Source organism: Punica granatum, chromosome 8 (assembly GCF_007655135.1).
Source record: "Punica granatum isolate Tunisia-2019 chromosome 8, ASM765513v2, whole genome shotgun sequence".
Lineage (NCBI taxonomy): Eukaryota > Viridiplantae > Streptophyta > Magnoliopsida > Myrtales > Lythraceae > Punica > Punica granatum.
The window spans coordinates 24,529,926-24,555,759 of NC_045134.1; the positions used below are offsets into that span (position 1 = coordinate 24,529,926).

The 25,834-nt window shown below is 38.1% G+C and overlaps 3 protein-coding genes across 8 annotated transcripts; 1 reads left to right on the forward strand and 2 right to left on the reverse strand.

Annotated features, from left to right (window-relative positions):
• The first annotated feature begins 1,115 nt into the window (after positions 1-1,115).
• LOC116216040 (probably inactive leucine-rich repeat receptor-like protein kinase At5g48380) lies at positions 1,116-4,072 on the forward strand. Of its 3 annotated transcripts, none has more exons than XM_031551957.1 (3): positions 1,116-1,401; positions 1,828-2,740; positions 2,920-4,072. In XM_031551957.1, exons 2-3 carry the CDS (start codon positions 1,895-1,897, stop codon positions 3,919-3,921), a joined length of 1,848 nt encoding a protein of 615 aa, XP_031407817.1. In that variant the 5' UTR covers positions 1,116-1,401; positions 1,828-1,894; the 3' UTR covers positions 3,922-4,072. The 3 variants fall into 3 exon arrangements, with proteins under 3 accessions (XP_031407817.1, XP_031407815.1, XP_031407816.1); XM_031551955.1 differs by having other exon boundaries at positions 1,133-1,401; positions 1,823-2,740; XM_031551956.1 differs by lacking the exon at positions 1,116-1,401 and adding an exon at positions 1,478-1,733 and having other exon boundaries at positions 1,823-2,740.
• Positions 4,047-10,654, reverse strand: LOC116216041 (UDP-glycosyltransferase 74F2-like). Its single transcript, XM_031551958.1, has 3 exons — positions 9,919-10,654; positions 8,613-8,981; positions 4,047-4,679 (listed from the first exon to the last, which is right to left on the reverse strand). The coding sequence occupies exons 1-3, from the start codon at positions 10,561-10,563 to the stop codon at positions 4,263-4,265; spliced, it is 1,431 nt and encodes a 476-aa protein (XP_031407818.1). The 5' UTR covers positions 10,564-10,654; the 3' UTR covers positions 4,047-4,262.
• Positions 10,655-20,567: 9,913 nt separating this feature from the next.
• On the reverse strand, positions 20,568-24,636 carry LOC116189136 (mediator of RNA polymerase II transcription subunit 19a-like). 4 transcript variants are annotated; one of them, XM_031518668.1, is made up of 8 exons: positions 24,295-24,636; positions 23,139-23,205; positions 22,610-22,899; positions 22,207-22,434; positions 21,852-21,903; positions 21,551-21,687; positions 20,997-21,087; positions 20,568-20,855 (listed from the first exon to the last, which is right to left on the reverse strand). In XM_031518668.1, exons 2-6 carry the CDS (start codon positions 23,167-23,169, stop codon positions 21,668-21,670), a joined length of 621 nt encoding a protein of 206 aa, XP_031374528.1. In that variant the 5' UTR covers positions 23,170-23,205; positions 24,295-24,636; the 3' UTR covers positions 20,568-20,855; positions 20,997-21,087; positions 21,551-21,667. The 4 variants fall into 4 exon arrangements, with proteins under 4 accessions (XP_031374528.1, XP_031374526.1, XP_031374527.1 ...); XM_031518666.1 differs by having other exon boundaries at positions 21,847-21,903; XM_031518667.1 differs by lacking the exon at positions 20,997-21,087.
• Positions 24,637-25,834: the final 1,198 nt, after the last annotated feature.

Genomic DNA, 25,834 nt, shown 5'->3' on the forward strand with positions numbered 1-25,834 from the left:
TTGTTTTGTTATTAGTAAAATTAAGTTAAAGTGTGATTTTAAAATCACACTTTGAAACCAAACAAGTCACAAATGTTGCTGCAAAGGGGCCAAATCCGAATATGTGGATTCGGCAGAGTTGAGGACAGTTCCTGATTTAATCTCGATCGTAGAGTTTAAGAATAGTTATGTCTTAAAAGTATCGGTTTTTTCTTCCTTCTAAGAAAGCATATCAATCGTCGGATGGTTCTGGTTTAATTTCGAGCTGTCGACGAGGACCCTCTGCTATGGTTAGTGGCAAACGGTAGAAAATCTATCCAAATCCTTCAAAAAATGTCGGGGGAGTTTTAGTTGTAATGGGCCCAGAAGAATGGATGGGCCGGGCTACAGAAGGCCTGAGATCCTCTTCGGCCCAATATGACAATTGACCTATTGGGCCAGGCTTACATACACTTTGCAACAAACAAAAAAAAAAAGTTATTTGCGCCATATAGCCTAACGTTCGAAGGAATTCTTAATTCTAATCCAAACTTGATTTTTTATCCGAGATATCTCAATATTAATGTGTTGGTTTCACATCTATCCCGACGTTAATTTTCTGTCCAAAATTGACGGAATTGCTCACGTGGCACGTTAATTTCACATCTATTCCGACATTTGTTACAAAATTAACGTGTCACGTGTGCAATTCCGTCAATTTTGGACGTAAAATTAGCGTCGGGATAATGTGAAACCAACACATAAACGTTGGGATATTTCAAGTAAAAAATCAAGTTTTGACTAGAACTAAAAATTTCAACAAACGTTAGGTTATATGGCGCAATTATCTCAAAAAATATATATTTATTTTGATTTTATTAAAATTTTTGTAGGCATTTTTTTTACTAACTAATTTTTCAAAAATATACTATTTTAATATTTCTGTCTCCAAGCAAAATAGTGTACGAAGTCGTCGCCCCTTTAATATCGCCACCCGGTCCAAGTCGTCGCCAGGCTTGACTGAAACCAGTCTCCCCACTTCGAGGAACCGGATGCTCCCGGTCCAACCCAAAGACAGCCTCTCGGGCAAGTGGGTCCCACCTAGGCTGGCTTGGGCTTTCGTACGCCGGGTTCATGCCTGTAGTCCGTCTCGTCACAGCTTCCGAGCTTTTCCTCCTCCGTCTTCCACCAGACAAAGCAAAGCAGAGGAAACGCATAGAAATTGCGATTGCTCTCTGCCTATTTTTTTCCACAAAATCCAATCTTTGTTTCACACACAAACTCCAACACAGAGACAGGAAATCGGGCTGTATTTAATCAGCTCTTCACGCTTCCCTGTAATTTGCTCCGTTCATCTGAGCTCTGAGCTTTGATGCTGAAACAATCAAGAATCCTGCTCTCTGGGTTTCTTCCCCCTTTTGTCTGCCATTGATGCATTTCCAGGTGGGTGCTCTCGATTTCTCATGGCTTTTGATCTTTCATGACTTTGAGGTTGTTGTGATGCTGTTGGGTATGATCAGTTGATTGGTTTCTCTGTAATCTGAGATGGGTCAGTGCCATTGATCATTATTCGTCCTTAGAATTGCTAAGTCACATGTTGGAAAATTCATATTACTGATGTGTTGGAATTTGGAAGTCTTTTGTTTGCCTGATCATGTGAAAGGGTGTTGGGTCTGCTGATCGGAATATTGATTTCGGGAATTCGGGGAGAGTTTCGTCATAGAAAGGGAAAGTCGAAGTTCTGGGGTTGCAAAAGGAAGAAAAATTTGATCAAAGTATGAACTTTGCTGATGAACCTGTTGAAATTTGAGATTTGGCTTTAACTTTGGTAAGTTTTTCTGATGGGTTGTTGGGTGATATCCAGTCTAGGCTACATTTGATGGCGAGCCGACAGTAGAAGATTTCCTCGGGAACTCTGAGCTTTTCTTAAGGGGAGATGGCCCCGACGGGTGGAGTTTTCGCCCTTTTTATCGTTCTTTCTTCGTGGGCGTTGATGAAGAGTGGCCTGAGCTACGGTTCTGATAGCGATATCCAGTGTTTGCGGAGCATTATGGAATCGGTTGAAGACCCTTATAATTACTTGAACTCCACATGGAAGTTCGGTAACAATTCAAATGGCTTCATATGTAAGTTCACTGGTGTTGAGTGTTGGCATCCCGATGAGAACCGGGTCCTCAATATCAAGCTTGGAGACATGGGACTAAAAGGCCAATTCCCTCAAGGGATCATAAACTGCTCAACCATGACAGGCTTAGACCTCTCGAACAACAGGTTCAATGGAGAAATCCCATCTAATATATCAAAGATACTGGCCTACGTGACCACTCTTGATCTCTCGTCTAATAGTTTCTCGGGAGGGATCCCGGTGGATATTTCAAATTGCACGTACTTAAACATTCTTAAGCTCGACCACAACCAATTGACTGGCCAGATCCCTCTGGAGCTCAGCCGTCTCGACAGAATCAAACAGTTTAGTGTGTCCAATAATCGTCTGTCAGGGCCCATCCCAGTATTTTCTAAGAATGCGACGATCACAGAGGATGATTATGCGAACAACCTTGGGCTCTGTGGATACCCGCTGCCTCTTTGTGAGAACACTGCTTCGAAAAGCTCGAATACAAAAGTCATTGCAGGGGCAGCTATTGGCGGGGTGACCTTTGCAGCCATGTTTACAGCCATTGTGCTGTTTGTGTTCTTGCGACGTAGAGTGTCGATGAAGAAGGATGACGATCCCGAAGGAAACAAGTGGACAAAGAGCTTAAAGGGAAGCAAAGGTGTTAAGGTAACTCCTCCTGATACTTCATTCGACAGCACAATAAGAAAATTAATTAAGAGTTTCTTGTAAATTCTGTTCTGATCGGGCAACTGTCATATGTTAATGTTTGATCGCTTGTCCCTTCAGAAGATAGTCCCTCTTTCGTTCTTTGGCCTGAATGTACTAAGAAGTGCTACTATGTGCAGGTTTCGATGTTCGGAAAGTCTGTCTCGAAGATGAAATTAAGCGACCTAATGAAGGCCACAAACAAATTCAGCAAGAGCAACATAATCGGGACCGGAAGGACAGGAACAATGTACAGCGCTGTGCTCGGAGACGATACTTCCCTCATGGTCAAGAGGCTCCAGGACTCGAAGCATTCTGAGAAGGAGTTTATGTCCGAGATGGCGACCCTGGGGAGGGTCAAGCACAAAAACTTGGTCCCTCTCCTCGGCTTCTGTATGGTCAAATCGGAGCGGCTCCTGGTATACAAACACATGCCCAATGGGACCCTCCACGACTGCCTGCATCTTTCTGAGGATGAGAAAAGGGCAATGGAGTGGCCCCTGAGGCTGAAGATTGCAATCGGGGCAGCTCGAGGGTTTGCGTGGCTCCACCACAATTGCAACCCCCGGATCATCCACCGAAACATAAGTTCCAAGTGCATCCTTCTGGACTCGGATTTTGAGCCGAAGATCTCTGATTTCGGCCTTGCCAGGCTCATGAATCCAGTCGACACCCATCTGAGCACATTTGTAAATGGTGAGTTCGGGGACTTGGGTTATGTTGCACCTGAGTATTCACGGACACTGATGGCCACCCCGAAGGGCGATGTGTACAGCTTCGGGGTCGTTCTGCTAGAGCTAGTGACGGGTGAGAGCGCCACTCGTGTGACGAGGGATCTGGAGGCTTTCAATGGGAACCTCGTTGAGTGGATACGACAGCTATCGGAAAACTCGAACCTGGAGGATGCAATCGATGAGTCCCTGGTAGGGAAGGGTGCCGACAGCGAGATCTTTCAGACTCTAAAGGTTGCCTGCAGTTGTGTGTTGGCGCCGGGGCCAAAGGAGAGGCCCACCATGTTCGAGGTCTATCAGCTACTGAGAGCCATCGGCGGGAGGTACAATTTCTCCACTGAGAACGAGTTATCGATGCCTACTGATAATGGCAATGCGGACCGCTTGGAGGAGCTCATTGTTGCTCAATGAGGGTAGAATTATGTACTCTGTGATCTAAATATTCAGGTAAGAAGTTAGATATGGTCAGGACAGCATCGAACGAACAATCGTTCTCTCGTGTACTATATACATAAACTTCAATGATCTTATATAAATCTCAGGCGAAGTTAAATTCCTTAAACAATGATTGTTCATACATAGATTTGATACCAGTCCAAGAACCCGAGATCCGGGTTGCATGCTATACTCAGGTTTGTAATTGGAAAATATATAATCGAAGTTATGTCTCTCGTGTTGGAAGAGGAACTGACTGCCATGGAAATCGCAGTACTTACTGATTTAGCATCAATGAACACGAAACTGAGCTTGAATTATGATTTCGGATTCGGAACCGAAACCGAGCAAGCTGATGATAACTGAGCTACAAAGTCATCAATGTTCTTGTCTGAGCTCCCACCTTCACCAGCAGCCTCCTTAGCCAAATTCCTCCACCTTAAGCAATTCCTCTTCATTTCTTTCCCCCTCTCCCCTTCCATGACTTCCTTTATGCACCTCTCTATGGCATTGCTCCCGATGATGTTCCCGTCCTTCCGGTCCTCCTCACGGTGCCCGCTTTCCGGCCTGGCCCGGACCCCGATCCGCCAGACGTCCTCCACGTACTTGGCATTCGTTCCCTGGTCCGTCCACTGCGGCATTGCCACGACTGGGACCCCTAGACTGATTGCCTCTTGGACTGAGTTCCACCCGCAGTGGGTCACGAAGCACCCAACCGCCTCATGTGCCAAAACCTATTCGGATATACGAAATATAAGATTATAAAAATAAAATAAAAAGTCGATCGACTTGGCATGCCAAATGAAAACTTTATTTAACTTATAATCTATTAATACAATTAAAATTGTTGTTTTGCTCTTTCATATCTATAGAAAACGTGTCCTTTTTCATTTTTCATTTTAACATTTATCTTTTCTTCTTTTTATTAGATACCCACAAACTTTGAATTTTATTCGTTTTTGTCCCTTCTTTATTTTCTTCTTACATCTGCCAAAAAAATTTCAAAATTAATATATCTTAATTATCCAGATATTAAATAACTAAAATAGGTCACACCCTACAAAAGTATAGTACAATACCATTTTAATACTAGCACATTTTTTTTCTTAAAATGATACCATGCGTAATTTTTATCTATATAAATTTGTGGAACAATAATAGTGATGTAATGCTATTGTGTTAGAATATTATTTCATTAGGATATCTCCGGTTCTAGCCGATTCCTTGATTCTTTCATCAATCGTTTCTTTTTTGTTTAATCAAAAAATTATTATTGTTAAAACCATTCCTTCACTATATGTGTGTGTGTAAAATAAGGTCTTAACATCATAGCCTAATTTTATGTGTCAAAAAGTTATTGGAGCGAATGAAATATATTGCAGTATGGATAAGTTACAATAGTAACATATAAAAAAATATGAGATACTTAACACGGAGAATTTAGCTATAATGATATGCCAATAAATATGGTGGCAAGTCTATGTGCGATTCAAATTGATATTGTACAGTTATATATATATAAAATAAGAGTTAGTATTTTCAATTTTATAAAATTAATTAAAACTCTAACATGTATATAATTCTCTCCTTTCTATATAGAGATACTATATAACCACTATTTTTAATATTTCACATAAACGATTTCATTTAATTAAATTTCTCTTTTTTTTCTCTACGTCTGTATGTTCATTAAACTAAGACGATTTCAACTTTTAAGTTTTATATCAATTTAAAATAAGTCACGCGATATTAATTTATTAATATTCTATCATTTCTAACATTACGAATATCGTTTTTCCCATTTCGATCATATGAAAATATTGTTAATTGAGAACCTTTTTTAAAAATCCGCGGCATTGCACAGACTTCCCCCTAGTAAATAAAAGTAAAACTTTTACTTGAATGGGACACATGTCAAGCTAATAAAATTTTTGCTTTTTTTACTTTGATTTTTTATATTAGTTTATAAAATCTCATCTAAGGCTTATATATATATATATATATATATATATTAATAATTTATTACCTAAATATAAAATTTTTATTTTAACCCGCCACCAATTTTCAGTGAAATGCAAAGCTACTTCAGCTTATTGACAATCCTCGCTTGGGTTGGTTGTGGTCATAAGATGTTTTAAATGAATTCGAATACCATTTAAAATTAACGAGGTTCTCAATGATGAGTTTTCAATTAAATTTGTACCTTAAAAATTATAATAATTATAATATTTCATACTTATAGGTTTGTTGTATTATTATAATATGGTGCATATTTTCAAAAGTTGTAATGCACCCCATATATATTTTACTTTTTATTACTAAATAAAAAAAATTCTCATAAGTTTACACAAAAATAAGGGTAAATTGTATTATTAGTCCAAAAAGTTTTATAAATGTTTCAATATATTACATTAAGTTTTTTTTGTTACTTGATAGTACAAAATATTTCAAAGTTGTTTCAGTATAGTATAAACCGTCATCTCGCCATTGACGCCGTCAAGCCGACGCTGATCGTGCAAAACCGATTTTTGTGGGACGTTACATGATAGTGCAAAATGTTTTGAAGTTGTAAATTAATAGTATAAAATGTTTTACGTAAGTTACATGATAGTGCAAAATTTACAGATCTTGTAAATAACGACTTAACGGCGTCAATGGCAAGATGACGGTTTGTACTATACTGAAACAACTTTAAAACATTTTGTACCATCAAATAGCAAAAAAAAATTTGTACCTTAAAAAACTTTTTGGATCACCAGTACAATTTACCCCAAAAATAAAAATACCTCATAATATTTGAGTACATTATAGCATATATCATGTGTCAAAAATATATCATGACCAAATGAAACATATTGTAGTAGGACAAGCTATTGTAGCAACATATAAAGAAAATATGAGATACTTAATGCAGAGGAATTAAGTATAATTGTATGCTAATAAATATAGTAGCAATTCTATGTGTAATACAAATAGATATAGTATAGTTATATCTACAAACCATGAATTAATATTTTAATTTTTATAAAATTAATTATATCTCTATATTTCATATTTCATATAAACTTTTGCAATTTTATACTTTCTTATCATGTTATCTAATTAAGTTTCTCATTTTTTTTCTTCACGTCTATATGTTTATTTAACTAAGATAATTTCGAATTTAGAGTCTTATATCAATTTTAAAATAAGTAAAGCGGTGTTAATTTGTTAATATTTTGTACTTTCTAATATAACTAATATCATTTCTCTTACTTCTACCATATAAAAATATTACAGACTAAGATCTTTTTGGAGACCAACGGCATTACACGGGCCCCTTTGCTAGTAAATCAAACAAATACTCTTGTTTCACATGGACATATGTCAAGCTATCAATTTTTGCTTTTTTTTTATCATGATTCTTTCGTACTAGTTTATAATCTTATTAAGACTTATGTATATATATATTTTTAATTTTATATTTTTTGATAAATTTATTTTCTTGATCAATCCATATATATATTTATTTAGTCATAAATTTTTTATTAATCCATATATATTTCTTCATTCTTATTTTTTTATTAATTTATTTACCTAAATATAAAATTTTCATTTCAAGTCGCTACCAATTTAAGTAATTTTTATCATGACTTTGAATTTCTTTTTTTTTTTTGCGAAATGTAAGGTTACTCTAACCTATTGATAATTTTTCACTTGGGTTGGTCGTGGTCAAAATGCTTTAATTGATTTCAAAGACCACTTAAAATTAAAGGGGTTTTGATTTTTTTAAGCTAATGCTGATCATTTCTTCACATGTACCTGCAGTAGCATTCAAGTAATGTCCCTTGATTTCACCAGTGTAAGAATTTCTTCCAACTTTTATTTATTTTTGCATTGTTGTCCCTTTTATATTTAATACATAAACTATTAAGATAGATTTTGATATTTCCTCTGACATACATGTATGCTTTTCGAGATAAATTAATATTATAATTTTCAATTAAATTTGTATGCAATAAAAACTATAATAATTCAAATATTTTGTATTTATAGGTTTGTTGTAATATTATAATATTGTGCATCTTTTCAACACTATAATTCACTAGATAAATTTTTTGCTTTTTATTTCTAAATAAAAGAATCCAGATAATATTTTAGTGTATCCTAGCCTAAAATTATGTGTCAAAAATATATGGGGATCAAATGAAATATATTGCAGTAAAGACATGTTACAATAATAACATATAAAAAAGTATGAGATAATATATATGGTATAATTATATCTATAAAGCATGAGTTAATATTTTAATCTTTACAAAATTAATTATATCTTTTATATATAATTTTCTCGTTTCTATGTAGATACTATTTAATCACTATATTTAATATTTCATATAAACTTTTGTCATTTTATGCTTTTCTTATCATATCATCTAATTAAGTTTTTCATTTTTCCTACGTCTATATAATTATTAAACTAAAATAATTTTCAATTTAAAGTGTTATATCAATTTTAAGAATAAGTCACGATATAATAATTTGATAATATTTTATACTTTTTAATATTACTTAAATCATTTCTAGCACTTATATTATATGAAAATATTATTGATAGATAACTTTTCTAGAGACCCGCGACATCGTACAGGCCCATTTTCTAGTATGTTCTAAATTTCTAATAGCACCTGTAGCTGGGGACACCATGTCATAACAAGGCCCTGGTTCGCCGTCTCCGCGGTGAAGCCTGGCGGCAGTTTGGGCATCTCTGTGGAGCGAACAATCCAGAGGAATTGGTAGCCGCTGTTTTTGAGGGCCGAAGCGAGCTCGGCCATCTGGACCGGGCCAAGCTCAGCCATGCTCCCAAAGGAGACATACACAACCGAGCCTGGCCCCTTGCGGCAGAGCCAGCCCATGCAGGCTGCCGAGTTGGGCTTGAAGAGGTCAATGCCGTAGTCGGTGTCGTGTTGGAGGCGGCCGTCGAGATAAAGGGACGGGATGGTGGGCCCAACCGTTCTAGCCGATGGCCAGAGTTTGGCCCTTATCCAATCAACCACCTTTCAAGGATGACATAATTATCAGAACATTGCGGTAGAAAGAAACAACCGAAAGTCAGACATTTTCTCATGAAAAAAACAAAAAACTCGATCGGGCAAAACTATCCACAAAATGATAATGTTCAGAATTCTATCGAGAAAGCTCAAAATAATTACAGTATTATATATATGTATAGTTATTTATTTATTTATTTAAAACATTAAAGTGTTGATATATCATTAGCCAAAAAAAAATCTAACTTATTCATAATTATATTATTATGTTATAGTGTTATATTATTGGACAACTCAAGGTGAACTTAATAAATTTGTGAGAAATTTATGATCAGGAGGAAAATAGTAATCTTCTATCTTTGGGAAATTAGAGATAAATGTAGTTGGTCCCCCGATTTATGATCAGGAACCTCTAGATTTGTCTTCCAATTCCTTTAACATTTTGCTTGGCATCTATGGTTTCATTTAGATGGCATCATGAAAAAATTTTGTATGTCGGAGGCAAATCCTAGAGCACCCTATAATTCGAGGCAAACCCACATATGAACCTCTAGGTTAGGAAAGGGGCATATGAAATTGCACAACACCCGCATTCTCTAAATTTTCTTTTTTCGTATTTAATCACGAGAAATAAGGTGCAGTCAGCACAAAATATGCATATATATCTTACCTGCAATGCAGGGTTTTGAAATGCATGCATGAGAAATAATTTATGGCGAAGCCTAAACCAAAATCCGAGTAGAAATTAACCTAAAATAAGTTGAAAACGCCTCACAGTTTAAAAAAATTCTTGAATATATTATTTTTGTATTTTTTTTTCTCGATAGAAACCCTTAGAAGATACTTTGACATTATCTCTTTTATAGAAAAATGAAAATCGCATACCCAAAAATACAATAAAGATAATGTTTTTCTATGATACCTAATCTCTCTACTGCCTTACCTCCGCCTCCAACTCATAGAACGAGCAGAAGAGCACGAAGTCTGCTCTGTCGACGTTCGAGAACTGGCCAATGATCAGCGTTGCGAAAGCTGGATATGACCCATACGCATACACAAACGACGGCGTCTCCTCGGGCCGGAGTGGTGGCATCCCCGGCAGCTCCACCATAGCGTCTGCACGTAGTGGGACTTGCAGGAGCCCACGCTGCACGTGGTAGTACACGCTGTTGACGGCACAGCTCTGGGTGAAGAACACCGCCGCTAGCTTGCCAAGCCGCTTGGCCACGTCGAGGACCCACGGGAGGAACCCATCGTAGATCACAGCGTCGACTGGGCAGCCTGTCCGGTCCAGCCTCTCGATAAGGGCAGTCAGGGTTTCAGACCCGACAGACTGAAGGCTCGCTAGATAGGCCCCAGTGGACTCCGCCAACGCGAACCCACCAACGTCGTAGCCGTCGGAGAAGGTTTCGATGGGGAAGGATGGTTGGGCAGAGGCGTGCATGGAGGAGGTGATGGAGATGGTGGTGGCGAGGGTGGCCTTGAGGCCTTTGGAGATTAAGCGCTTGGAGAACTGGAGCATAGGGTTCATGTGGCCTTGGGCCGGGTACGGGACGATCAACACGTGAGCCGATCTTGGAGGTTCCATTCTCGTCTTCTTGGACTTCGCCTTTGAAATTCCCAATCTCCGGTCGATATGAGTAGTGTAGTTTCAGTGCTTCGATTCCTACTCCCTTGGCAGCTATCTATTTATACGGAGGAAATGAGCAGCAGCACGTGAGTTGCCCCGAGAAAGAAGACAATATCTCATGTCTCCGTTACACTTCGCAGTAATATAATTCACCCTAGATGTTGAGACATATTATCACACATGGAAAAACTAAAGAGAAATCCACATGTTTATAAGAGATTAGGCACCACAACCTGTTAGCTCGAACTTTTAGGTTGGAGAATGGTTCAATCGTTTATAGGCTCAGGGGGGTTTTACATGGTATCAGAGCGGGTTACGTTTTCTCGTGCACATGTGGGCTCACACCATGTCAAGTCTAGCTCCAAGGCAGCCAAATTGGGCCTTATTTTAGTCCGACCCAACTGTGGCCTCATTATTAATTATCCTCCCTCCTCTCGCCCGAGGCATAAGAAGAATTTCACCTCATGGTTAAGTCCCGAGCACGGAAGTCCAGTCATGGCTCATAGTCAGTTCTTGAGGGCTGGTGTTCAAGTCCACGTGGCACGCGTAGGTGAAGCATCAAAGCCACGTGTTGTCACGTGAGGGCGGGTGTTGAAACATATTATCACACATGGAAAAACTAAAGAGAAATCAACAGGTTTATAAAGTGATTATGTATCACAACCTGTTAGCTCGAGTTTTTTGGTTGGAGAATGATCCAATCGCTTATAAATCCAGTGAAAATTTTTACAGCTTGGCACATACGTAATTTTATATGCCGGCGCAATCGTCATATCTTGATTGATGTATAAATCAAGCCATGTGTCCCGGTCATGCTTGAGGATGGATCGAATATTCCATGAACTGGGAGATAATCGATCATGATAGAGTCTTTCTGGGACGACCGGCTGGCTCCATACATGATGTGGTCGAACGGGAAAATTCTTTTAAAAAAGTGAGACACGGCAAAATCTACTAATTCATTATTCATTATATAATTACAATAAAATTCAGAAAAAATTATAATTAATTTATGTACGAGCAATTACTGATTTACTTGAAAATATTAGTAATTTATTCGATAGTGAATTTCGATATTAAAGTAACTTACGACGGAATTAAATAAGTTGTTTTACGTATAATTAGGTATAGAATAATAATTTTCAAGGTGATAGTGACATAAACCTGCCATTCATGGGGTACGAAATTCCGGGTAGATTAAACTGGCGATATAAAGATAAGTATAACGTCAATTACATATTCATTGATATTGCAACTGCAGGCGTGGGTTTAGTATTGGTTTCTTGTTCTTTTTAGAAGATTTTGTCCATTCCTATCGGGGGGAATCATGATTACTTTGTAAAGTTATCGATGAAGAAATATAATGCTCCTAAACTGATGAAAGTGAAGGAAGAATTACTTTTAACAATGTTGTCATTGATCGCAAATCCCACTCTAATTTTTTGGTGATTAATTAGTCGAACGAGGTACGAAATTATAGTATGAGATACGATGATATGAATTATATATGAATAATACATATTTGTCTTCTTACGTAGGCAATAAGTTAAAAGGACAACCACTTCTTCATCAGATTAGTTAATTTGATACACTTAATTAATTATTGGCTTTTCTCGTTATAATATATAAAATGTGCTCAGTCCATAGCAATCATATTGCTCAGGTGTCGGCTTAGCCTTCATTAATGGACTTAATTAAGGACTAGCCATTGCTTCAGAGTACTAGTTCGGCTCTCCCACGAGATGCTTTTAGTATGTTTTGAAATCCAATACATATATTACAGGTAAAGACCGCCTTAACTTTCGGCACTAATGAGGAAAAAAATATTGCCTCTAATGTAGATAAAGACCCCCTAAACTAGTGCAGTATTGATCACTTATACCGCAACTCACCTCGTAAATATTTAATTATCAATTTAATCACAACAGTGATAAGAGAGGATTTTTCCATGAAATGGGTACAATTTAAATTTGATTTTATGTTGTTTTCATGGTATCTAATACTTGGATAACGGTTTCTAGGAAAACTTGTGCGAGAAAAGAGTTGGAGGCAATTTAATGCATGCTCGGGATGAATTAGAGACCGTTGAAGTATCAAGATGGAACTTGCAAAGATACAAGGACTTCTGATTAGTGGTGCATCACGTGCACAATCGATCCGAGAGAGAATTCAGAATCAATTCCCGATTTATTTACAAATCCTAGGATTCCCCTTCAATTACAATGGGAGTTTTTAGAAAATCTTTAAAGATAGGTTCATTATTTGTTTCCTATTTTTGTGGAGATATAAAAACCTAAAGGTCATCTAGGTTTAGTGTTTTTATGAGTTTTTTTAGGAGGAGAAACTAGGAAAGGAGGCAGGCGGTTGAGGAGTATTCTTCCAACGATCGTCAGTTTTCATGGATTCTTGCATAGCCATATGTGGTTAATTCGTTTCGTTTGACTTGAGAACGGAAACCTTACAGTTTGGTTGTGAGGAGCAAGTTTTAATATTTCGATTTCAGCACTTATTCATTCTTGAATATTATCGTTACAAGTATTCTCTTAGGGTCGTGAATAGGATATTTGTAAGTTAGCTTATCGATGACTACTATGGTGTTTGTAGAAATCGATTCGAAGCAAGACTAATTAGGAACCAACGGTAGTTGCTGCCCTAATTTGTTAGAGAATGATAGGACGAGTCAATTAATTGACGAACCGATTAATCGCTCAGGTTAAGGTATTCTTGTGCTTAAAGCCGTTGCTTTGTTAATTAGAGAATCGGTCGATACATTGTTAACTGGTTGATGAACTTACTAGTTAGACGATGTTTTGACTAGTTAGAATTTAGATGTAGTTGATTCTTTGCGATCATGGGAACTCGACTCTTAGCTGTTGAAATTTACATTCTGATGCTTCTATGATCAACCAAACACTAGGTAGTTTTCGAACTCAAGTCATACGTCTCCCGGTTATTGATTACTCACTCTTCCTTGCACTTTTAAATTGTTTTTGTTGTAATTTAATTTCTTGATTATCAAAATTCCCCTTTCGTTACTTTTGCTAGCTCATTGGTTTAGAGAATCCCTTAACATCCTTTGGGATTTCGACTTGGCTCTCACCATTTTCTTACTATAAGTTTTGGGGAAATCAATTTTATTTTGGAGGTTTCAACAGGCCTTGCCAAACAGTCCTCCATTGATTCCTCCCCCCGCGGCGACAAACACAAGATGTGAACCTCGGAGAGTGCTTTTATACCTCCTGGGAAAAGAAGTACGATGGAATCTTCTCTTCACCCTTCCATGTTCATTCATCCATTTAATTGATTATACATGCTTCCTAATTGATTTATGAAAGCATGATTAGTACGTACTTATATATAGTTACATGTATAATAAGGGAAGGCTCGAGGGGTTTTCGTTTGAGATGGCCGAAACATGAATTAATTTGGTTGTTTATTTAAACTTGAGAAAAAGACAAAAACTTCCCTTATGGTTTGGGGTCAGGACAAATCGCATCATGTTCTTTTGTTTTGAACAATTAACCCCTATGTGATTTGCGCTGTAAGACAAAGAGGGTCGGGGCCGCCAATTGGAGACCCCGACCCCTCCACCGAGGGCACCAACATCATCTGTGGGTGCAGACGCCCTCGGTGGAGGGGTCAGGGTCGCCAATTGGAGGCCCCGACCCCTTCCCCCTTCGATTTTTCGTTATAAGACTAAAATGAAATAAAATCGAAAGTTGAGAATATGAATGATAAAAGAAAAAAGATTTAGGATCAAAATGATTAAAAAGACTAAAGATTGATAATTGAAAATGGAAAAAAAATTAATGCCGTAACACCTATATCTAACGGAGTAAACTACAGGGGGACTAATTGTCCCAAACAAAATAACATGGTTCGATTTGTTCCGACTCCAAACCACAATGGGATTTTTGTCTTTTTCCCTTTAAACTTTATGCTTGTTCTCAATTCGAAACATGAATTTCGTCATTGCGGTTGGTTTCAGATCAAAAGGCGTGAATAATTATGAAGAAGCTATGTTATGTGATGTGCCCGATGGAGCGAATAATTATGGAAAATAAATATGGTAGGTTATAATGAAAAAGTATCAGGTTTCTTGAAGTCGGAAAGATCGTGAAATAGATTTTAGATACTTATAAAAAAAAATTAAATAACAGGTGAAAGGGTGTCATTGAAAAAAAAAATTGTGATATTTAGCAGTACTCTTGTTGTTTGATAAGAAGGTAAAATAATAATACTATTAATATAGGAAACATAAAAAGGAAAAGAAAATTGAAGGAAAACTACGGAAACAATATTATTAATATTGCATTTTTTTTTCTAGTTAAAATACAATACATGACTTATAGAAGTCCATATTAACTATTGCTTGGCGTCAACTAGGCCCTCATTGATGTACTTAATTAATTATCCATGTTTTTCTTAGCCAGGACTAATCATTTTTCAAGTATTAACTCAGTTCCCACAGCAAGATACTTCTTGTAAGTTTTGGAAAGCTGCATTTCTGGTAAAGACGGCCTCCATATTAGTAGTGCAGTTCATAAATCATACGGAACCTCGTCAAGTCGTGATTAATTTGATTTCGTCTCGAAACCCTGCTTTTTCGTCCTTCATCGATTGAATAGACAATTCGCTTAATATTAACTTAGGGTTTCCCTCTAACACAAGATGTGATCTGCGAAGGCCATCTCGGAGAGTGCTCTCAGCTCTTGAAAAAAAAGGAACAGTATGGAATTATTCACTTACACTCACCCTTCCATCTTCATTTCATTCATCAATTCAATAGGTTACACATGTTCTTAATTAATTTATGTATGCGTGATTAGTACTTATATAGAGTTACATATAACAAGGAAAAGCTCGGCGGGTTTTCGCCTTCGGGGCGAAACATGAATTTTGTTTTGTTGTTAATTGCGGTTTATGACCGTTCTCAGTTTCGAAATATGAATCTCGTGATCATGACTGTTTTCAGATCAAAACGTAACTTGTGATAATCTAAACCTCTAGATATCAAATTGATTAAGGAAACCTAAATTTTGTAGGGATTCAAGATCTGAGATTTTACATGAAAATCGTGACATTAGCTTTCAAACTGACGTAAACACGATACACATATCAACCCCTAAAAGGAAAGCACAAAGTTGGATCCAACTTGCACTTGAGCATTTAGTACTACTTGGCGTTTATCGTCGCTAGCCTACAATAGTGAGTCGAAAGACTAAACAGTACATTCCCAGTGCTCTCTAGACCCTCCGGAGGAGCAAATTTATGGATCGGTCTCATCAGTCGCAATAGCCACTTCCTGTCCGAACCGGTTGCTTCACAATTCGGTTCAAAGATGAACCAAACACGAGCGGTCACTCTCGATTCAATGAAAAATCATCAGTACCCGTTGATTCATTCATTCCCCTTCCTTGAAGCCCATTTTTTCCTTACTATTCAGATGACAACTGATCAGATATTCTAAGGCAGTACGAAGATGGGGAAAGAATGCCCGTCTTCCTTTCTAAGCCAGTTTTCATTTGCCTCTTCTCGACTGATCAATGGCGCAAACTCAGATTTAGACTAAGAGAATGGACCCATATATACGGGGAAACCCATTTTCACGATCAAAACTCGGCGCAGCATTCCACCATTGAAACCAGTAAAGCACTGCTACCGACTAATACCAACACTATTTTGTTATACAAAAAAAAAAAAAAATGTCAATCGGGAACTTTAGAGAGAGAGGAGGCTGGTGGGAGGGACCCTTTGTCGGACAAGGCTAACTCACGCTCACATGGTCTCATCTTTTGTTCCACACTTATCCTACTTTGGTACAATGTTGCAAAATTCAACCTTTTTCTTGCTGTTAATGTTTTCCTTTCCCCCTCCCAAGCCGTTGATAAATTAATAGCTTGGGATACTGTTCTTTATAATTTATATACATATATATATATATATAATAATTAGAATTTACACACACACACACATATATATAGATTATCTTCTTCCTTGTCATGATAACTCGAAGAATCCTAAGCATGAGAAATCCATACCGAAAAGCTGCAAATGATCTCTTTATCTTTCTATAGATCTTATGCAAGACTACAATTGTAATAGCCGTGACTCCCAATTAATCAATACACAGGGCAGTTCTATTATTAAGGGCATTTGTTCTCGTACGTGCAACCACTCGATGCACTTCGCTAGCGGGAAATTTATGAAGAACTCTCGGCATTCCACTTATACATCCAATATATCGTTGTTCTTCCCTTATTATGGTACGGTTTTGACATGGGTTGATAACTCGTTCGCATTTATCGATTAATACATGATGGTATTGTATACAATGTTGAATATCTAAAGTAACAAACTATCGCTCTTCACACCTAAATTCAAAAAGAAATATTTGTTATTCGCTATCTATTTGTCGATCGCTCGTTCTCCTCATATCATCATGATCAATTATATGAAATGATATCCGCCTTGATGTAAGAGCAAAAGGAGGAATACTGGAATAGGACCAACCAAAGGAGTGGTCCAATTTCATGAGGCTGTTTCATCTCTTAGTTCCATACCTTCTTGTCAAATGTGCCATAACACTTTCTAAGCTGATGAAATACTTTAGAAAAAAAAAAAGAAAAGAAAAGAAAATTTTGCTAATTTGGGCTAGAAAATTGGGATAGGCTTCGGAGTGGGCCCTACTCATAAATGCAAGGGTCTTAAATGATATTGTTGGGCCAACAGTTTTATCAGGCCCTCATCTCAGCATAAATCAATGGGCAACTAATTGCATTCTCTGCCACATCTTCCTCCACATCGATCCTCTCTTTGTCTGAAATAGGGATTTGGAAATTGGAAGGAATAATTCGAAGTGAAATTATTATTCTTCCGAATCCGATTATTCACATCGATAATTTCTCGGCCTAAATCAAAGTTTGAAGAATAAGCGACATAAGACGAAAGGAAAATTTCAATGTGCCTGAAGAGATTTGAAAGAATATCGTTCTTTATATAAAAAAATTTCCCTTCCAATCCCTTCATCCTAGCAAAGGGCGTTGGGCATGTAGTAGTTGAGCATAAGAGAGAGGTTCTAAGCATTATGGAATGCCATTTATAATAGTTCAGATGAACGAGCCGGGTCGCTATTCGAACTAGTTCAGCCAAAACCAAGGCTTCGAATCAAATCCTGGGCCATTTTCAGTATTTTCCACTCAGCCACAGAACTTTCCAGACTATTCAGATCAGTCCGAAAAACTTTTCAATCTGTTTCAGTTCAGTCCCTGGAACACTTTTTACTTTTTCCAGATCAGTCCCAAACTATCAGATATGTTTCAATCAAATCCCGAGCCATTTTAAGCACTTCCTGCTCACCCACTGACTTTATTGATGAACCCAGATTGGTTGCCGACCGAATTTGACATTTTTCAAAGATGTCTTGACTTTTTTGAGATGGTCCAAATCAATCCTGGGGTTTTGACCGAATTTTCAAATCGGTCCCAATTTTTTTAAAATTGTTCAATTCAATCCTTGGACTTTTTTTTTAAAGGATTTCCAACTCTTTCTACTTGGGTCCCCGACTGACAATATGCATGTTCTCATTTAATAAGTTCTTGTCTCGTTTATTATTCGCACATAAAATGGCAATACATGTTTTTATGTTTCTCCGCTTCCATGTGTCGGCGTCATTTTATCGATTCCGTTATATTATGTTTATGTATGCTTGCATGTTTGCATGCATTTCTCGTGATCATGGCGATGCCAGCTTTGTAAAATATGTATTATAATTTTTATTGATATGTGATTGCATGCAATCGTATTTTTCGTTTGACACTGATCGGATGATAAATTGTAAATTAAACGCGTTAGTTTTAAATAATGTGCATGGATTTGTGTATCGGCGACTATTTCGAGACCACGAGGGTCCAAGAGCGCATCGGTCATCATTTGATAAGGCATTCTTGGCCTTCGAGGATCCGTCTTGGTCTTCATGTCTCAAATCGCTTCACAAACCTGTAGTGTCCAAAGTATAGGAAGACAATCCCTAAAAGAATTTCACATACAAGGAAAAGGGTGTGTAACTTGGCTAAACAAATCATCCGGCTTTAAGCAAAAATGCATAAATTGACAAATTACCAGTAATCGCGTCGATAATTTTAGAATGGGTTTATCTGTTGATAAAACGCGAAATTTGACTAATCATACACTTGGCATAATCAAACGAGGGCAAATAGGCAAAAAGGGTTAGGTTATAGGCTTTCAGGTGGGAAACATGCTCTTAGTATAATATGTAAAAGCCACACTGTTACAATACAGAACAATCTAAAATAGATCCATACATACTTAGTTGACCTAGCACCGCGTCTGCCTATGTTCTGTTGAGGCTAGGAAATTGTTTGCCAAACAATCCCAATAAATAATTGGCTAATCACGTAAACTTGGCGTTTAACACAATTTATCTGTATTCATATATTTTCATCTGTTTTTGTCCGTTTTATTGCTGTTCGAGCCCTAGCCCATAGGATACGATGCACATGGAGTCCAACGCCCCATCACCATCGATCACCGGTCCAACGCCCATGCACACCGAGTGCGCGCAACCCTAGTTCGGAATCGAGTCTCGCATCAACTTACTGCTTCGCTCCTAGTAGTGTCTATGTAGAAAACGACTCGAATCGGGTAGGTAAGTCATGGCTGGACATGACCCGGGATCTCGACCGATCCCATGTCTATCATGAGAGTCAAACGACTCTTCTGCTATCCGTTGGCTCGGTTGGACCCGAACCCAGCTCTATGTGCCCGCGTTGCCTTAATTTCGGTTTCGGTCATTCAAAAATCACGCCGCGAGCACGAGTGGAATATTTGACCTAATGCAAATTGACCGGGTCCAAGTACTGTATTGCGTCTCTATTTTGTATTTACTTGAAAGCACATTGTAAGGATGTCTTTCTATATTTTCATTCAATCGTTATAAGGATCCCGATCAGTGAGCAGACGGTCCGAGTGTTTCATCGAAGTTACGATGGCAAAACGGGCAATGAGCGTGCAACCTAATTCACACGACAAATGAAATAAAACGACAAACCCTAGACAAACAGAGTACCGAAAGGGCATGCGAGATATAGTCTCGCACGTAATAAAACTCCCGGATTTGGAATTTTCAATTTCCGCAAGACTAATGCCTTAGCAACTATGTGTACCACATACCCCTAAGCCCAGGTAATTTGCTGGCCCTTGACCTTCGGATTGTAAAATAACAAGTGACGACTCATTCTCACGCGTTCACATGGAAAAGTGGACACTCCCAAGCCGTGCGATAATGCACGCATGCGGGCCCCGACGAGACAAAATTCGAATCTGTATAAGGAAAAGCTCGGCGGGTTTTCGTCTTCAGGGCGAAACATGAATTTCGTTTTGTTGTTAATTGAAGTTTATGACCATTCTCAGTTTTGAAATATGAATCTCGTGGTCATAACCGTTTTCAGATCAAAATGTAACTTGTGATAATCTAAACCTCTTGAGATCAATTTGATTAAGGAAACTTAAATTTTGTAGGTATTCAAGATCTGAGATTTTAAATGAAAATCGTGACATTAGCTTTCAAACTGACGCGATACGCATATCAACCCAGAAAAGGAAAGCACAAAGTTGGATCCAACTTGCACTTGAGCATTTAGTACTACTTGGCGTATATCCTCGCAAGCCTATAATAGTCTGTAGAAAGACTAAAGAGTACATTCCATGTGCTCTCTAGACCCCGCTGGAGGAATAAATTTATGGATTGGTCTCATCAGTCGCAATAGCCACTTTCTCTCTCAACCGGTTGCTTCACGGTTCGGTTCAAAGATGAACCAAACACGATCGGTCACACATGATTCAAAGATAAATCATCAGTACCCGTTGATTGATTCATTCCCTTTCCTTGAAGCTCATTTTTTCTTCTAAGGCCGCACAAAGATGTGGAAATAATGCACGTCTTCCTTTCTAAGCCAGTTTTCATTTGCCTTTTCTTGACTGATTGATGGCACAAACTCAGATTTAGACTACGAGAATGGACCCATATATACGGGAAACCCATTTTCACGATCAAAACTCGGCGCAGCATTCCACCATTGAAACCAGTAAAGCACTGTTACCGACTAATACCAACACTCTTTTGTTATACAAAAAAAAAAAAAAATTATACCTCATCCCTGAATATATTCTCCAAAAAGGTGAATTCACCTTCTCCCCATTGTCATCAATCTCTTTCTTTGAGTCGTTCTCTGCAATAAAAGGAGAGCCATATAAGGAAAGAATTTAGTTGATATTCACAATGATAAAATGAGATCTGTGCTCAGGAGGACATGTCTATTTTTCTATTTATTATGAAAATGATGCCAAGAGCAATCAAATAGACGGCATACATTATCGAGAAACGGGAAGAAAACAACCAAAGGACCACATTCAACCACCAAGGACCACCAGCAGAAAGGACCACTTCACCCAATGGTATGCCTACAGAAGGAAAAGGAAGAGAACTTCCTTAAAGAGATCCAACTTCTTTAATCAGAAAATGGATTATCCGCTTAGTACTATTGCATAGTGGATTCATATCATATGCATCCACTATCTAATGAAATTATAGAAATGAGAAGTGGGACCATGAACTAAATTGGTTCAACTGTTCAACTAGTACTATCCCTAAAACTTCCTTAGACTAAGTGGACTATTTACTAATAGACAATGAACTAAATGGGCTGTTCACCAAGTACTATCCCTAAAAACTTCCTTAAATGAGACTATTGAATGAGAAGTGTGGCCATGAACTAAATTGGTTCGACTGTGGATTGTGCCAAAACATACAAAATTAAAAGAACTTTAGAAATAAAAAGATTTCAGATTTTCAACATCAACTCTTCAGGGAAAAGCAAAAGGCATGCCACAGTTATATAAATAAAAAAGATCAATTGATCTATACCTCAAGTTAGATATCACGAGAAAGAGACTTCTGACGTGTTAACTACAATTGATCATCGTACGCAAAGTATACTAAATGCCATAGCATCAGCCTGCAACCCTCATGGCACCCAACTCATCAAGCTTTGAGCTTTTGTGCTGCAAATGTCAGCAAAAAGACATAACAACTTAACGAGATGACCAAAAAGAAAAAAAGTTACAGGGAAATACAGGGCACAATAATTAAAAAGAAAATTAGAATCAGCAGCATATAGAATGCTGAAATTCAAGCTGGAGTTCACATTAGTATGTACAAACCTTACTTTTTCTGGGTCCCTGGTTGTTAAGACCTTCATCTCCTTCATGCTTCCTTTTCTGTTAAATCGTAACAAGGAAATCATAAATGAATTCACTATAATTACTCATGATTCGACATGTTTGACTGGTAAGATTTTTCAATATTCCACATAGATGCTCTACCTCACCAGTCTGCTACTTTCTTTTTCAAAGTCCTAACAGTCTGCAATCAATGGAGAGCCCAAATATCCAAACTTTCTTCTATTGATTTTATCCAGCAGACACTCAAGACATTTTAAGGTATTTGCTTCCTCAAATATTTCGTATTTACATTCACATAAAGAGGCAGGACTGGATGAATAGATTCTAATTTTTCCCAACCTTCTCATGGTGCTTCTTCGAGGAATCAACTCCGGGATCACGGTGTCCTCCTTTTTCCTTCTTCTTCTCCTTCTCCTTGTCTTTGCTTTTATCTTTATGACGATGTTTGTGTTTCTTGTGCTCTCTATCCTTGTCCTTATCTCTATCTTTGTGCTTTTTGTGCTTCTTCTCCTTGTCTTTCGATTCACTTTTTGGTTTACCTGAAATGGTAGGTAATCCCTTCTCTGCCTGATATAAGAAATAAAAGAGCAAAAATTCGAGATGGCGAAGAATCAGAATCAGTCGAAAAAAAAAGGCCAAAACAAAGGGACTATACACTAGAAAATAACATGAGAGGATAAAGCATATTGCAAACAGAGAATTCTGGTGAAATTTACAATACGACTGGCATTATAACCCTTACAAGTGGTAGATCGACTGGAATAGACTCCCTCAATGGGAAAGCATCTTTGAGACTGTCTATGTCAAAAGGTTGTATGCGGTTAGTATATTCTCGGGAATGGACTGCATTTTGAACGAGCTGATCCAACTGCATTCCCTCTCCTTTTCGAATTTCTGTTTCTCCCACGACGTCGTGAAGGTAATGGGTGTCCGAAATTGACAAAGGCAGCGAGCGCTTGCAGAAAAAGTCATGATGAGGCAACAACTTGAAGTGACTAATAAGATCTACAGCACCAGTCAATTCTCTTGGTCCTGAAGGTTTATAGGGAAGCAATGTCAGCATGAGTAAAAAAAAAAAAGGTACAAATGAGTAAGTAAAAGATATCTCAGTGTTTAAAAGGAACAACAAGCACAAACTAAGATTTCACTGCTTTGCTGCAGAGAAAAATAAAGACAGCCTTCAAAACCCCTTTCTCAATAAAACATTAACGACAGACGCACAGAATCAAAATGATTCAACAAAAACAATAGATAAAGTTGATAATGATTACCTCTTCCAAATTTATTGCCTTCGGAATCCATGTGTCAATCCACCATCTTGCACTGAACCGCCATCAACTGCAAACCCAAATTAAGGAAAATATCGCGACTGATAGGTAAAAGATAATTGGGCCATATACCAACTATATACAGGTCCAGCTTGGCAGCCAGTATGGGCATAACATAACAGAGTAAGAAATCTGCAGTGAAACATCTTTTATACGGTACAGCGACATTATATTTACTATTGCAGGAAAATGCAAATGATGATACAATAACAGTTGGTCGAAGAGAGAATTATTTCAGTGACTGTGGCGTCATGAATTGTTGCAGATACTATGAAATCCGGGACCATTAACTATCTTTACATTTAGACTGTATCATCTTTGATAAGAAACTCTTCTGTTAATATATAAACCATATTCAGGCAAACGAAATTTCTATCCTTGCTACTCAGGCTCTAAGAAAAACCAGAGCTGCATCTTCTTCATTGCATAGTACCACCTGGTAAGAGTCATAAAGATTATAGATATTTTGACCTAAACTACCTTAATAAGCCTGACCCAGCTACACTTCTCTTCAATGCTATTACGTCTGTCTAGACATCCAATTCTGCTTCTATGAACAATTCTAGAGTACTATACTTCGTCACATGACAATTTACCCAACATTAAAGAATCCGATTTTTCAAATCTAATGCCGACATGAACGCGGGCTATTCACAGTGTGACAGTGATATCCGAATAGGATTAGGACTAGGTCAGGTAACAACTGAGCACTTCTAGGTATGCCGGATTTAAGCCAGTATCGCACGAGCACCAATTTAACAAACCGTCAACTTCGGCAAAAACGCCCAAACTAAGAACTCCTGCAGGGGTAATCAAGGCGCAGCAAGCGTAAGCAAGCAATGTTTACTTCCGTCGAATAAAACTCACTAACTACTAGAAAATCTACAGTTTATTACAAGGATTTCTCCATTAGCATGATATGACAACTGACAGGACGAACACCAGCAGTGCGCTCAAATTGGCACTCCTGCACAACCGAAGGAGCAAGCCAGAGAGAGCAGAACCATTACACTGCAATGAATCTCACCAATTCGCTTCCGGAGCTGAAATTGGGATTCAAAGGAAACGAATGGAAGTGCAGAAGAGGAAATACACATACCATGGATCCCTGGGGGGCTACTTCAGCTGCTCCTGATCACAGGGACAGAACCACCGCAAGCCCAGTCCTCGGAGCTCGAACAGCGGCGAAGATAAGAATCCGCACGAATTGCTAAGATCAGGCAACGGCGATTGCAACCCCAATCCCAATCCCAAAGCACTAGCTGGCAGCTCAGGGCGATCAGGTGATCAGGTGGACGAGTAGCGGCTCTGGGACGGCGGGTTTCCGCCGGTTTCAGCTGAATTCTGAGAGAAATGGAACGGAATTTGATATTTCCGGACGAAGAAGAATCTCTGCTCCGAGGGGATGAATTTGCTTGCTAGGGTTTGTAATTAATTAATTATTATTATTATTATTATATTGTTGTTTAATATAAGCTGGTTAATTGAATTGAGTCGATTTATCATTTTAGACAGGAATGACCTTCAGATTTGGCATTAAAATGCCTTCCAGATGGGGGTAAATTCGTCTTTCTGGTTTCGGTTCAAATGCGTGCCTAATATCTGTTCATCGATGACATAATCCTGAGTTTATGATGACGATCACAGTATTTGCAGTAACCGGTTTTCAATCGTCCGATTATTCGATCTAATATTGAAACATACGAGTAACTGTGAGCATAAGATGATTTTCTTGAGAGTTTTTTTTTTTGATAAATAAGATAATTCATTTAAGACAAGAATCAAGTACAGAGTTCGAGTGCCTAAGGTTGGAATATCTTTGGAAAATACAAAGCGAGGGGGAGTTAGACAATAAACCGAATTGGCCTAAGTTATGAGCAATGGAATTTTCCTCCCTCGGTACCCAAGAACAAACCCAGGAAGAGAAAAAATTAAGAGCTAAAGCGATATCCGCAATTATGCTTTTAATCTCCCAAGGGGAGGTACAGAGGTGCAGAATGGCATTCACAAGTTGCAGGGCATCGCATCTGAGCCATATTTTCGTCAATCCTCTTTCAGCAGCAATGGATAGTGCGAGGAGGGTTGCTTCGGCTTCTGCTTGGAGAGGTTTATCTTCGTTAGAGGACTGGAACCAGGATAGTGAAGGACTGCCGTTCAAAAGCTAGAGAGTCCCGGAGAGGCATGTTCTGTTGATGGTCCAGGCTGGATCTGTGTTTAAAATAAGCCAATCAGGCCCTGAAGGTGCTTGTGATGCAAGGAGATGCAGTTGATGATGGGGCCGCTCTTTTTGATGCTTATCCTCAGTGAGATTGCTTCTATGGTGCTCCAAATAAGACCTCTTTATCCTATTTATTCATTCATGTAAATCAGCTGGCTTCCTTGTGTGCAAGACATCATTGCATAAGATCCACAAATAATAAAGAACGATGGCTGCATATAGGGAGAGCTCGGTCCTATCAGAGCGCTTGGGGAAGATTGATGCAGGGGGGCAAGAAATGAAGTTAATAAGATTCTTCACATTGTTGATAGGGAGAATGCTAGAGTGCAAATCCCAGAGTGATTCCCTCCAAGCAACACGATAGAAGATACAATCTACGTAGAGATGATCAATCTATCAAAGCTGGTATGGCAAAGGGGAC